Source organism: Talpa occidentalis, unplaced genomic scaffold, assembly GCF_014898055.3.
Source record: "Talpa occidentalis isolate TD23 unplaced genomic scaffold, MPIMG_talOcc4v2.1 talOcc4.5, whole genome shotgun sequence".
Lineage (NCBI taxonomy): Eukaryota > Metazoa > Chordata > Mammalia > Eulipotyphla > Talpidae > Talpa > Talpa occidentalis.
Genome location: NW_023604861.1, coordinates 50,277,733 through 50,292,339, shown reverse-complemented (window position 1 = coordinate 50,292,339; position 14,607 = coordinate 50,277,733). Strand labels below are relative to the sequence as shown.

The 14,607-nt window shown below is 40.2% G+C and overlaps 1 protein-coding gene across 3 annotated transcripts in view; it reads left to right on the top strand.

The window, feature by feature from the left end:
- Nucleotides 1–1,107: 1,107 nt before the first annotated feature.
- LOC119258826 (NEDD4-binding protein 2-like 2) overlaps nt 1,108–14,607 on the top strand; it is a 79,749-nt gene continuing 66,249 nt past the window's right edge. For 2 of the 3 annotated variants that reach the window (XM_037527145.2, XM_037527144.2), the window contains exons 1-2: nt 1,109–1,368; nt 2,948–4,146. In XM_037527145.2, the coding sequence (XP_037383042.1) occupies nt 2,948–4,146 (1,199 nt within the window). In that variant the 5' untranslated portion in view covers nt 1,109–1,368. Of the gene's footprint in view, nt 1,369–2,947; nt 4,147–14,607 lie in introns of all 3 variants that reach the window. The other variant, XM_054701884.1, reaches the window with a different exon arrangement.

Genomic DNA, 14,607 nt, shown 5'->3' with positions numbered 1-14,607 from the left:
CTCAAATTCTCTCCTCGCAGATTACTTACTGAGCTGGAGAAACTGAGTAAAAACCTTGATCGGGCGATTAATTAATGTAAATTTATAATGGACAGAATCCTGTGCCTCTAGATGTCACATCCTGAGGAAACAAATTATGTCGTTTTGAGGGTCGATGCATAACTTGAATCTGATGAGGAGACATCAGATTATGATGTGGGAATTTTTTATTTGAGGAAGATTTTTGTTGTTGTTAATGGAATTGCTTGCTTTGGTGAGCCCTCTTGGTCTTAAGGCTGTTAAATAATCAAATGCAAACACTCCAGACTGTGACTTTATTATAGTTATAAATTTTTTATTATATTTATAAATTCTTTATTATATGTATAAATTCAAAACACTATCGCAACAAATTTACTTAAATATGAAGAAACTGGCCGTTTCCCGCGTTAAGGACAGGAAAGAAAGAAGAGCGAGGGTTGGGGAGAGCAGGTCCACAGAATGGGGGAAGTGGCTAGAGAAGAGAAGGGACCTTGAGCTGAAGATTGCTAGTTGTTCCGTTAGTGGTTACTATTACAAACACACAGTGCTTACTTCCTCCAGGGGCTGTTCTAAGCCCTTTTCACACATACACACATATATATAGATATATACTTCTTTTAAATAGGGAAGATCAGTAATTGGTCTCATCTTCCAAAACACAGACATGACACTACATGCTTCTCTCATATTTTATCTGTTACCAAAACTCAGCTGCAGTGATCGCCTCTAATAGAAAAACATGTGCATAACAATTTTAGGTTTTTTTTTTTTTTTGTAGAAATATCGGAACCTCTACTAGTAATATCAAATGTTGAGTTCCTTTTGAAAAGCCTAATTATCTCCTAAAAAACCTGAAGAGTATACACCGAGAACAGCTTATGTTTCTTTCCAGCGTGCCAGGGCACTCACATTTTCTTTCCATTAGGGGTGAAACCCAGGGTAGGTCTCTGCCTTTTTCAGCCAAAATTGGTAATTTGCACTAACTTCCCCGCCCCAGTTCTAGAAACTAGTTCCGGTCTACGTTGCTGTCGAGTTAGTGCGTACAACACGCAAAGGATTCTGGGATATCAAGTCTCCGTACTACGAAGTTCCCAGGCCCAGTATGAACGCCGGACTTCAATTCCCACAATGCCTTGGCAAGGACCCCTAACTCTAGCCAGAGCAACCGTGAGATGGCCGCCATCTTGCGTACGGACTTGAGGCTTGCTGCTTGGTCTTAAGGACCCGATTTGTCGAGGTCCGGTGTCTCTGCCTCGAGGGACGTTTCTTTCAGTTTCTCGGAGGTTCGCGTCTTTCTAACGTAGGATTCATTTGGAGGCAAAGGTCAATGCAGAGCTGTAGAGTAAGGTGAGTAAACAACATATTTTAAGGGAGGATCGGGTTGGTGATGATGTCTTTCGCTTTCTTCCTAATCGATTTGCGTGCTTGTGGGTGGGCGGCCGCGCGCTTTAGGTTAGCTTTAAACGTTGGTACCCGGAGTGAACCTTTCAGCCTCGGAGACCTCCAGAATCCTAGGAAGAACTGAAAATGCCTTCGCTGGGACAAAGAAACTGGGTGACGCACTTTTCCACGGTCTCCCCTCTTGGGAGGGCGAGAGGCGATGGGGCTCATATTGTGTGTAGGCCACGCTTTGTCAACGCACTCTGGCCAGCTCTGCCTGGGACTTTTCTGACATTTCCAGTAAGGAAATGAGGGCGGGAGCTCGCTGAGCATGGCAGCCGTGTCCGGGAGGACGGCGATCTTTTACGATTGTATATTCCTTTAGACTCTGCTGTCTGCCTGTGTTCTCTGTAGTTGATCTCTTTGCCCTTTCCTTTTTTCGTGTTCTAGAGGGGAACATCATAGAACGAGCAGAATGAAGTATTGAATAAAACAGGCTTTTGAGTTGTACTCATAAGGGTCCCTAAGAAATTTCAAGGCAAGCAGAATTTTTCTCGATATAGACCGGTTCTCAGAAAAAGATGAGCGCTTTGATTTTGGAAGTGGCCAGATTTCTTTTCTAACCATAATATACCATGTTTGTGGTGTTCCCAGTGTAACTGAAGTTATCTTTTTTCTTTTAAATCAACGCACTTTACCCATTTGGACACCACTTTTGCACTACTTACAGCAATAGGGCCCATAAAGTCTAGGATTTTAGTTAGCTTGATTGTTAAGGAGATGGAATTGTCAGAGGTTTGGGAACTGTATCCATTTACTCGTAAAGACATAGTGATTTTAAACAGGAGGACGTTTATGATGCCATTTGTCACAGTCAGTTTTGATGTGTCAATTTTGTGCGCAGATTTGCTTTCGTTAGTACACAGTCGAGTATATGTATCTCATCTGTGTGTGTGTATGTGTGTATATATGTGTGTGTGTACAGGGGTATAGCCTGGAGGTGAGAAGATTCACCAGAGACAGAGTAGGGAACAGAACAGGCAGATTGAGTGAAATACACTGCTGAGGGGAGCAGTGGGTGAGTTAGGAGAGGTCTGCCGCACCATGTGGGTAGCTCCCTGGCCAAAGATTGAACTCCTGCAACAGCGGCTGCAAATAGCTTCATAGGTTGAGTCTTAACCCCTTGCGCCACCAGGGAGGCCCAAAATATATATTATTGATTTAACTTTCCAAACTTAAATACTTTTAAGTTCTCTAAACTAAGAATTACATCATTTAGAGTGAAGATGAGATACTTACCTTTAATTAAATCCCACCCATAAATCATTGTGTTATACCAATACTTAAATCCTAAGAGGTTATGAAACTAGAATTTTATAAATTTTATATTTTGGGGAAATGTTACTGTTAATTGCTGTGTCCAGGGCAGAATTAATGATGAACAAGATGAGCCTTAAAATTTAAATGTCTTTTTCTAGTTTCTGTTAAAGTTTTATTTAGGTTTGTTAGACATTAGTTATTAATTATATGATTTGTTTGCTACCAGATGCCTTATGGTGAAATTAAAGCTAAATCCTTGGGACGCGGGGAAGAAATAACAAGTGAACCATGTTATAAAAAATTTAAGTCAACTGACAAGGCTTATGTTTTTCCCCATCATGGTAATGCTAATTTTCACAAAATCCAAGAGAAAACTGGAAGACATAGTTATACTCAACAGGATAAAACCAAAACTACAAACTTGCTCAAACCTGTTCACAATGAGAAGCCTGGTAATAGGCCAGGTGTTATTGGATCCACTGATTCACAAGTTTTAAAGCGTACAAATCCTACACTGGTATCCAAGGATGATGAGATATACAGCACAAGTAAAGCATTTATAGGACCCATTTACAAACCCCCTGAGAAGAAAAATTGTAATGAAAAGAGGAATCAAGCAGACACTGTCAATGGTGTTGATGGCAAAGGAAGACAAGAAAAGAAACAGAAATTTAACTTAAAGAAATCAGAGATTGACGATGAATTATTTCAGTTTTACAAAGAAATTGAAGAGCTTGAAAATGAAAAAGATGATACAGAAGGTGTTTGTAAGGAATCTGAACCCTCTAAGGATGAATTTATTCCATATTATCAGGACTATAATAACGACCTCTCAAAGTCTGAAGAAGAGAAGAAAAGAGACCTTAGTAATGCTCTTCAGTCACACTGTGATTATCAACAGTATGTAGGGAATGAACCAGACAAATATCTTTGTAATGAACAAGTAAAACCTACATTTGGTGACATTTCGTTTACTTCTTTCAGGCCTGAATGGCCACCAGTGCATTCTTTTTCAGAACCCCAAGGCTCTCCTGATCCCAGTTTTGACTATCATTTCAGTGTTCAAAGAGTCAGTACTCCACCAAATCCACCATCAAATACTTTTCATCCTCACAATGGCTCTCTTATACAAAATGGATATTATGTTAATAGCTGTAATGTTAACTGGAATTGTTTGACTTTTGATCAAAACAAAGAATATACTGACTGTAGTGAGAGTAGAAATGGCTATAGTGTTCAAAGTGGCTGTGTTGGTAATGGTTTCTATGAAACCGGTGAAGGATGCTGGAAAGACCCTTCTATGGACAAGCATAATAGACCAGACAGGTTTATGAACCAACCATTTCAAGAGGAAAAAAATAAATTGCAGAAGTTACTTATTTTATTAAGAGGCTTGCCTGGTTCTGGGAAAACGACATTATCTCGGTAAGTAAAGGATACCAAGTGAATACTTGGTAATTCATTACTTGAAAATTATAAATGGTAGTTGATAGCTGTAATCAATGGCAGATGCTTTCATGTTTCCAGTAGAAAATCTAACTTGTTATACTTGAGGATAGCCTCTAACAGTGTAAATATTTTAAAGTTTTCTGATAGAAGAAGAGAGTTGGCATATATATTTATATTAAGATTCTGCTGATGACCTTAAAAATAGACCATGTATACTTAATGCCAGTGATGAAAGCAAATGCTGCTTTGAGAACTTGCTGGTCTTCCTTTTTAATTCAGCTATTCAGGAAGAGAGTTGTAGTTAGTATTAGAAGTTTGGGCTTTAACTCAGTTATTTCACTTTAGGGTCTTGGACAGGTTTTGCTCTCTGTTAATAGAATGAGTAATACTTACTGTTGTGGAATTATTGTGAGAAAGAAATGATATAACCCAAGCAAAGGAATTTTTTTAGTGTTCTTTAAGCACTGCTGTGGTGTTCATATAGTTGGTTGTCAGAGGTGCCCTTTTTTGGATTCTTTTAATGTAAGGAGTTTGAAGTGAGCTCTAAGAGCTAAAACTAGTGATGTTTTAAAAATGTTTCAAATTTCTGGCTTTGTTTACCTTTTTGTTGTTGTGGTTGATGGTGTCATATTCCGTGGCTGAAATGCTCAAGGGTGGGATTGCCAGGTCATATGTAATTTCTACTTTTAAGTTTTTAAAAAAGATTTATTTATTTATGCATACAAGAGCTGGGGTGTAGGCCAGAGGTGCAGGTGAGCAAGAGAACTCACCAGAGACAGAGTGGGGAGCAGAACAGGCAGATCTACTGAAATACACTGCTGAGGGGAGCAGCCAGCGAGACCGGAGAGGTCTGCTGCGCCATGTGGGTTATCTCCCTGGCCGGGGATCAAAGTCCAACTGCAGTGGCTGCTATAGCTTCATAGTGCTGAGACTTAAAACCTTTCGCAACCAGGGAGGCCCCTGTTTACATTTTTAAAAGACTATTGATACACTTGAGTACATATGCACTGTTGTAAAAAAATAAGGAGAGGAAAAACAACACAAATTCTTTGCAGTTTATATACATTCAAGATGTATATCAGATACTGTGAAAACGAAAATGTATTTGATACCTTTGGAAGAAGATGAAAAAGTTCAAGGAACCACTTTCTAAAGATGATTTATATTTATATAAATTTATATATTTATATATAAAGATGATTTATATAACAATCTAAACAGGTTTTTTCAGAAGCAAGTAATTAGAGTCAAATTGAATTTATGATATAATATTTCAAGCTAAGTTGTAAGTTGTGATTTTTGTAAATGAATTTAAATTTAGGTCTTGTTTGATTTCTCTTTAGTAAAGATTTTGTAGAGAAGATGAAAACTCAACTCTTTAAAAAAGATGAAAACGAACAATGAACTTGTTGCACAGTTGTGGGCAATCTTCTAGATTTAGGATATAATGTGCGAAAAGAAATGCATATTTGAAATCTGGAAGATGAATGAAGAGGTTACTTGAGAGAGGGTATAGAATAAACGTAAGAAAAAAGATATTTAAGACAACATATTGGAGAATGATGTAATTGAAGGTGAATAAAATAGTGGTAAATTGATAGAATTTCTAGAAGACATAAATGTAGTAGGAGGTGATAAGGGTGATCATATGTAGTATGTATCTTTACTTGAGGAATTATATAGAGGTTACGTAACTATATAGAAGTTACGTAATTACATAGAAGTAACCGTCGTTTGAATCATGATCCACAGTTTATACAGTACTTTAACATATAAAAGTCTTGTGAGGTGGGTTGTATCTTTACATTTTAAGGAAGGAGCAAAGGCTAAAAGGGAATAAGTTCAGGTACAGGGACTTGGGAGAGTTGCAAAAACTGGCTAGGGGCCTCCTGGGTGGTGCAGCGGATTGAGCCCAGCACTTCGAAGCTGTCCCACAGCCTCTGCAGCACAGGTTTGATTCCCTCTGGCCAGGGAGATTCCCACATGGTGTGGCAGACCTCTCCTGTCTCGCCTGCTGCTCCCCTCAGCAGTGTATTTCACTCCATCTGCCTGTTCTGCTCCCCGCTCTGTCTGGTGAATCCTCTCACCCTCCCATGCCTCTGACCTGTACCCCAGTTCTTGTAAAAAAATAAACAAATCTTAAAATAAAAAAAAACAAACAAAAAAAACCCCTGCAGCCTTTATCTTGACTTGTACTTTTACTTTGTTCCTTTCCTTCCAGACTTGGCTGGCCCCTTCTGCCCCTTTCTTACGGATCCCTACCAGAAGGTTCCTTAGACTTGTGGCAGGCTTTCAGGCCTCAGTGGCCCTGCTTTGAGTCAACCCTGTTTGGCTGGGCATATACCCAACAGAAGATAAGCAACTTTGGATGTTTCATTGGAAACTATTTTAACTACATTCTTCCTCTTCTACTGCACACTAATTCTAGTAAAGTTCTTTTCTACTGAGCTCTTATACACTAAGTATGTTTGTCTTTATGCAGTGGATTGGCAGGACCCATTTAAAGCCTGCAGGTTTGGGGGTTAGGGGGTGCCTCTCATTGTGCCGCCTACCACTATTAATGAGCTCCTCCATTGCATAAAACAACTTCTGCCCTACCTCCAGATCTTCTATCCACCTTAACTTGCTTCCTCCTATCCTATAGAATTTACGACCATTTAAACTCATATAGTCACTCTTTGTCTCTCCCAAATAAAATGTAAGCTCCATGGGGAAAACAACAACTGGCCAGAAAAAGATCAACAGGGACTGTAAATGACAGTGTGTTTATATTTTACTCCTACACTATAATATCTATTGCATGTGTAGTCCTATACCTAGCTCTTTATTTTGAGGAACTTGGTTAAAGAAGCAGAAGTGTCAACATTTTTTGAATGTAGTAGGACTGGTTGTTTGGTATTGGCTATAGAGACGTATTCTTTGATGAGGAATGGTTTCACTTAAGAGTTGACTTTCCTAACAAGCTCTGAAGAAAGGAAGATTTGGTAGATTACAGTTTAACTGATTTGGGACACTAAATTAAAAGAATAGTGTTGGTATGTAGTAATGAGTATAGGAATTTTAAGTTCACATTTTTGGAAGGTAATGTTCAAGTTCCTTTCTTTCTTAATTTAGTCCTTACTCATTTCTCTATCTTCATATTCTCCTGCACTTGGGCTAGTGTCTTGCCTGAACTGCAGGAGATAATCCATCCCTTTTCTCAGGGCTCTGCTTATTGAAAAGTTCTCTCTTACGGCGCGCAGACCTCTCCTGCAGTGCCCACTGCTCCCCTCAGCAGTGTGTTTCATCAGACTGCCTGTTCTGTTTCCCACTCTGGCTCTGGTGAATTCTCTCACCCTCCCGCGCTTCTGACTGTACTCAGTGCTTGTATAAATAAATAAATAAATAAATAAATCTTAAAAAAAAAAGTTCTCTCTTAAATGGTTACTTTTGAGATTTTGACTTATCTCAGTCCTCAGTAATCCTTCTAAACTCATGTAGTTTTTAACTTTACTATTTGCATTTTGTACAAGCTACACATACAACTTTGTCTTTTTATTTATTGATTGCTGACCTAAATTGGTTTGGTTAAGTGGCTCTAAGTTAGTTGTTTACCCACAACTTCACTAACCAGATTTTAATGAAATCATTTTTAGAATAAATTTTAACACAAATGCAGACTTAAAATAGTATGAATTACATATTAAGCCAACACAAAACAGTTCATATAACCTTTGTAGTTGTATAAATGCCAGCTCTTTGTCCTTTTAGGTATACTGACAGCATTTTGATGAAAAGTTCATTCAAGGCAGAATTCAATATTCTAGACTTTTGTTATTGTAGTTGGCATCAGTTGAATAGAATACTCTGACTCAGCGATTGGCTATAGAACCATTTAAGGTATCAAGCCTTGGATGTAAATTCTAGGATGTGGGCTATAGATTTTGCTAGATTCTTATACCTTGTTCGTGTAAAGGGGAGGGGCAAATCTAAAATATTTTACCAAAAAAAAAAAAAAATTTTACCTAATGCACATTTTTTTGTACTCTACTGATTTCACCAAACCATTGATTTCATTATTATCAAAATATTTGTAGCTGTTGAGAAATAAAAAAAAGAACATAGTTGAATTACTTGTCCAAGAGGAGAGACAATGGTATTCTGTTGTCTTTGATGATGGAGGAAGAGTCCACAAGGCTTGCAAGATATACAGATGGCAGATATACTGATAACACCTTCATTTTAGCCCAGCAAAACTGGTTTTGGTCTTTTGACCTTCAGAACTGAAAGGTAAAAATCTGTGTTGTTTTAAACCACCAAATTTGTACTAATTTCTTAACAGCAGCCACTGGAAACTACTGCACACTTAACTGTGCTTTCAAAGAGAGATGGGAAGAGGTTTTTTTTCCTTCCTTTTGGAGGAGATCTCAGTTATTTTATTATTTTTTAAAGATTTATTTTATTTATTTATGCATACAAGAGCTGGGGTATAGGCCAGAGGTGTGGGGAGGAGGAAAGAGAATTCACCAGAGACTTAGTGGGGAGCAGAACAGGCAGATCCACTGAAATACACTGCTGAGGGGAGCAGCAGTTGAGACTGGAGAGGTCTGCTGCGCCATGTGGGTTATCTCCCTGGCTGGGAGTCCAACTCTTGCTGCAGTGGCTGCTGATAGCTTCATAGTGCTGAGATTTAACCCTTGCACTACCGGGGAGGCCCAGAGACCTCAGTTTAAACTGCAGAGGAGAGATTTGTCTCTTTTGTAGGTTTCTGTTAATTCAGGATGTGTTTAAAGAGTAGAGTGGTCTTGGGCTAGGGGTATGCCAGGCCACTCAGTAAATACAGAGGTAAAGGATTCATGAAGTTTTACTCAGTTTTTTTTTTTTGGGGGGGGGGGATTCTTTATTTTAACACATACGGATGTATTCAGGAAAATAATGTACAGTTCTTAGAAATTGAAAAAGTAAACTATGAAAATTCTCTCTCATAGTTAGCCATTTTGGGGAATAGGGTTCTCAAAACAAGGTCTAAGGAACAAGATTCACTTGTTTTTCACTTATGTGAAAATATTATAAGCAGAGAATGAATTATTAATCTCTGGCTGTGTAACAGATTACCCTGTAATTTAGATGTTAAAGCATCAAACCTAAATTAACTCAATTTGTGAGGGACAGAGATCTGGGTACCTCTGATTTAGGGTCTCTAAAATGCTGTGATCCACATGTTGTCTAGGACTATATTCTTTTTTTTTTTTAAAGTTTTTTTTTTAATTATTTTTTTTTTATAGAGGCTTTTTTTTTTTTTTATTTGTTTGATGGTTTGTTTATACATGCACTGGGTACAGTCAGAAGCACAGAAGGGTGAGAGAATTCACCAGAGCCAGAGCAGGGAGCAGAGCAGGCAGAAGGACCGAAGTACACTGCTGAGGGGAGCAGCGGGCAGCAGGAGAGGTCTGCGCGCCATGTGGGACCCTCCTGCGGTGGCTGGGGAGCAGCCGGGGATCGAACCAGCGCCGCAGAGGCCGTGGGCAGCTTCGCAACCCAGCGCTCAACCACTGCGCCACCGGGGAGGCCCTAGGACTATATTCTTGTCTAAAGATTTGACGTGGGAATTACTGGAAATACTTCATGAGGTTGTTGACAAGAATCAGTTCCATAGGCGTTATTGAATGAAGGGTGAGTACTTAGTTCCTTGCTGGTTGTGGACTGGTGATCTTCAGTTTTTTGTTAGTTGGGCCTTTCATCATTAGAATGAGAGAAAACTTGCCAGCCCAAACAAAAGCTGCTCTTTTTTGGTGGGGGAGGATGGATAATCTTAGCTTACATTATACTAGTCACTGAATCCAACCCAAACTCAAGGGGAAGGGATTATACAAAGAGTGAATACCAGGAGACAGATCATTTTAAGTCATTGGTTCTGGAGACTCCTTATTTTGGCTCTTCCACATTATCTATTACCTCTGTAACTGGTGACCTGATTTCTGAAATTATTTTTTTCCTGGATTTGTTTAATATCAGATTGGTAAGCTTATTAAAATTAAATGAGGTCATAAATGCATTTAAGTGTTTGGCACATGTAGCTTCTCAGTAGCTATTTTGAAAAATACAAACCAAATGGCCAGTGGACTCTTTTTTTTTTTTTTTGCTGCTAATGCTAATAGCTTGTTTTTTTAATTTTATATTTTTTTTACATCATTTTTCATTTTTGCATAGTGTATGCATTTTCATCTTGGTTATAATCCCCATACAATTCCCACCCCCCCTTGTTTTGAACCTACTCCCTTCTCCCCCTGCCCCCGTAGTGTGTATCTGGTTTATAGTTGCTTGTTGATTTTGATTTTTACTTTATTATAATTAGTCTTTTTTCTGGTCCCGTATTTAGGTTTTCTAAATTCCTGCAATGAGTGAGATCATCCGGTATTTTTCTTTTTCTTTCTGGCTTATTTCACTGAGCATGATTCCTTCCCGCTCCATCCATGTTGCTGCAAATGACATGAGTTTATCTTTTTTTTTTTTAAAGATTTATTTTTATTTATTTATTTATACAAGCACTGGGTACAGTCAGAAGCGCGGGAGGGTGAGAGAATTCACCAGAGCCAGAGCGGGGAGCAGAGCAGGCAGAAGGATCGAAGTACACTGCTGAGGGGAGCAGCGGGCGGCAGGAGAGGTCTGCGCGCCATGTGGGACCCTCCTCTGGTGGCCAGGGAGCAGCCGGGGATCGAACCGGTGCCGCGGAGGCTGCGGGCAGCTTCACAGCCCAGCGCTCAACCGCTGCGCCACCTGGGAGGCCCAAGTTTATCTTTTTTGATTGCCGAGCAATATTCCATTGTGTATATGTACCACATCTTCTTGATTCAGTCATCTATTTTGGGGCATTTGGGTTGCTTCTATAGCTTATCTATTATAAATAGTGCACTATAAACACAGGGGTGTAGGTGCCCTTTTGAATTAATGTTTCTGTGTCCTTTGGGTAAATACCTAGTAGTGGAATTGCTGGATCATATGGAAGCTCCATCTTTAGCAGGTTGAGGAGTCTCCACACAGCTCTCCATAGTGGCTGGACCAGTTTGCACTCCCACCAGCAGTGCAGGAGAATTCCTTTTTCTTCCAGTGTACTCGTATTTACTTTATTTTTTGGAGACTTGGTTATTTATGGTTCTAAATTTTTACTTTCTGGGAATCCATTTTAGTACATGACTGACTTGTAAGAGTTCTGAGAGAAAAGAATTTTGAAAATGCCAGTGTTCTTAAATAATTTATTTTTGGTTCAGATGCTTGGATGATCTGATATATCCAGATTGGTAAATATATTTTTTAAATATATGTTCTCCAGATAAAACTATTTGAGATAAATGAGGGATTTTTAAAAAAAGATATATGAGTAATCTCTGCTATCTGGAAGGGAAAAATCTCTTCAAGCAAATTATTTCCTATAATTATGATTTATTTATTTAAAATGTTCTTCATAGAGGTTTGTGTCTGATGTTGACTTGGTTTAATGATGTAATTGATTTACTGTCTCTTTCTGCCTCCTCTTTTTTTCTTTAAAATTTGGGAGAGGTAAGAAACATTTCTTGGTTACAAAAGCTGTTGTACCTTTGTGGTATGGTATTAACATTTCAAATCAACTACTAAGTAGGTAGTAGAACAGCAACAAAAAACCTTAGGGTATTTAGGAAAGATGGTGTCTGGTTTTCTGCTAATGTTGAATATGTTTAGGTATCATATGGTTGATTATGATCAAAAAAATTTTTTTTAAAGATTTATTTATTCAGACAAGCACTGGGTACAGTCAGAAGCATGGGAGGGTGAGAGAATTCACTAGAGCTGGGAGCAGAATAGGTAGACTGACGTAATACACTGCTGAGGGGAGCAGCGAGTGCTGCAGGAGAGGTCTGCGCGCCATGTGGGACCCTCGCCGGCGGCCAGGGATTGAACCGGTGCTGCACAGGCTGCGGGCAGCTTCGCAGCCCAGCACTCAACCGCTGTGCCACCGGGGAGGCCCTATGATCAAAATCTTTAGGTGATTGAGCTTGGTTTGCACTGCTAGTATTGTGACATTTTTATATTCTAGGCTGTCTATAAAAGTAAATAAAATATCAAAAATTAGATGGGAATATTTTGGGAAATTTATTGTATTTTTTAAATTTTTTTAAAGATTTATTTATTTATGCATACAAGAGCTGGGGTACAGGCCAGAGATGTGGGGCATGAGAGGATTCACCAGAGACAGAGCAGGGAGCAGAACAGATAGATTGACTGAAATACACTGCTGAGGGGAGCAGCGGGCGAGTCAAGAGAGGTCTGCTTCGCCATGTGGGTTGCTCCCTGGGTGGCCAGGGATCGAACTCATGCTGCAGAGGCTGCGGATTGCTTCATAGTGCTGTGCTTAACCCCTTGCGCCACCAGGGAGGCCTGTTTTTTTTTTTTAAGATTTATTTATGCATACAAGAACTGGGGTACAGGCCAGAGATGCAGGGAGGGTGTGACAGGATTCACCAGAGACAGAACAGAACAGGCAGAGTGACTGAAATATACTGTTGAGAGGAGCCCTGGGCAAGGCAAGAGAGGTTTGCTGCGCCACGTGATAACTTAACTCCCTGGCCAGGGAACTTACTCGTGAGGCAGTGGCTGGCAAGAGCTTGATAATCTTGATAGCATTGAGACTTTAACCCTTCTGCCACCAGGAAGGCCCGAAATACGTATTTAAAAAACTGGAAATACATTTAAATTTTTTTATTTTGAAGTAACCTCATTTTTTAAAAAGATTTATTTATTTATTTATACAAGCACTGGGTACAGTCAGAAGCCGGGGAGGGTGAGAGAATTCACCAGGGTCAGAGTGGAGAGCAGAGCAGGCAGACTGATGAAGTACACTGCTGAGGGGAGCAGCAGGTGGCAGGAGAGTTCTGCGCACCATGTGGGACCCTCACCCGGTAGCCGGGGAGCGAACTGGCATTGCAGAGGCTGCGGGCAGCTTTGCAACCCAGCGCTCAACTGCTGAGCCACCAGGGAGGCCCTACCTCATTTTTTTTTATAAAGTAAATGCAATTTTGGGTCTCCCTGGTGGCCTAGGGGTTTAAGTCTTAGCACTGTCACTGCTACTGTGCACTGAGTTTGTCTATAAGAGCTAACCCATATATGGCACAGCACACCTCTCCTTTACACAGGAGAGCTCTTCCCCTTAGCTGTGTATTCTTTTTTTATAATATTCTTTTTTTTTAAAAGATTTATTGATTTTTATACAAGAGCTAGAGTACAGGCCAGAGGTGCGGGAGGGTGAGAGGATTCAACAGAGACAGAGCAGAGAGCAGAACAGGCAGACAACAGACATAAACTGCTGAGGGGAGCAGCGAGTGCGACAGGAGAGGTCTGCTGCGCCTTGTGGGATTCTCGCGCCATGTGGGATTCTCGCTGGGCCGTCCAGAATCGAACCCATTCTGCAGAGGCTGTGCACAGCTTCACAGCGCTGCGCTCAACCCGCTGAGCCACCAGGGAGGCCCCCCAACCCCCTACCTCTGGCCTACACCCCAGTCCTTACATGCAAAAACGAACAAACGAAAACAATGAATGCAATTTGATTGTAAGCTGAGGGCAGGAGATTTGGTAGTAGTGCCCTCATATTACTTTTTATTTATTTAATTTTAAAGATTGATTTATTTATGCATGCAAGAGCTGGGGTACAGGCCAGAGATGCAGGGGATGACAGGATTCACCAGAGACAGAATGGGGAAACAGAACAGGCAGAGTGACTGAAATACGCTGCCGAGGGGAGCAGGGGGAGAGCCAGTAGAGGCCTCCTGTGCCATGTGGGTTGCTCCCTGGCAGGCCGGGGATGGCTTCATAGTGCAGTGCTTCACACCTTGCGCCACCAGGGAGGCCCTCATATTACTTTTTTAGTAGGAAGTATTCTTTAATCATCCGAGGACATTATTCTTGAGGACATTATTCTTATGCTCTCAATTTCTTCTACCACCTTCTATTTCTCTCCCACTCTCAAAAAGTTACAGAATGATACCCAGTTTCATAATGGTTTTGGGAGAGAAGAGAAACAACAAAATACTTTTGTTATTATTGGATCCAAAAATTTCTCTTACTGGTTAACCCCTTTACTCAGTAGTCCCCCAATTTCTTTCATGAGTCACTGCTTTTGTAAATTCTCTGGCTTGTTAATCTCACTGTGCTTAGAAGTTTAAGGTGATATCATATGGTGAGATAATCAAAGTTTTATTATCATTGTCCTGATAATAAGAATATGTTCTTTATTTAGTTTTTAATAATTTTATTTAGTAACAATCTCTTAAAGCATTTAAGGTTTAGGGCCTCCCAGGTGGCGCAGGCAGTTGAGTGCTGCACAGTGGGGCTGTTCACGGCCTCTGCAGCACAGGTTAGATCCCAGCCAGCCAGGGAGATTCCCACATGGGGCAGCTGACCTCTCCTGTCTTGCCCGCTGCTTCCCTT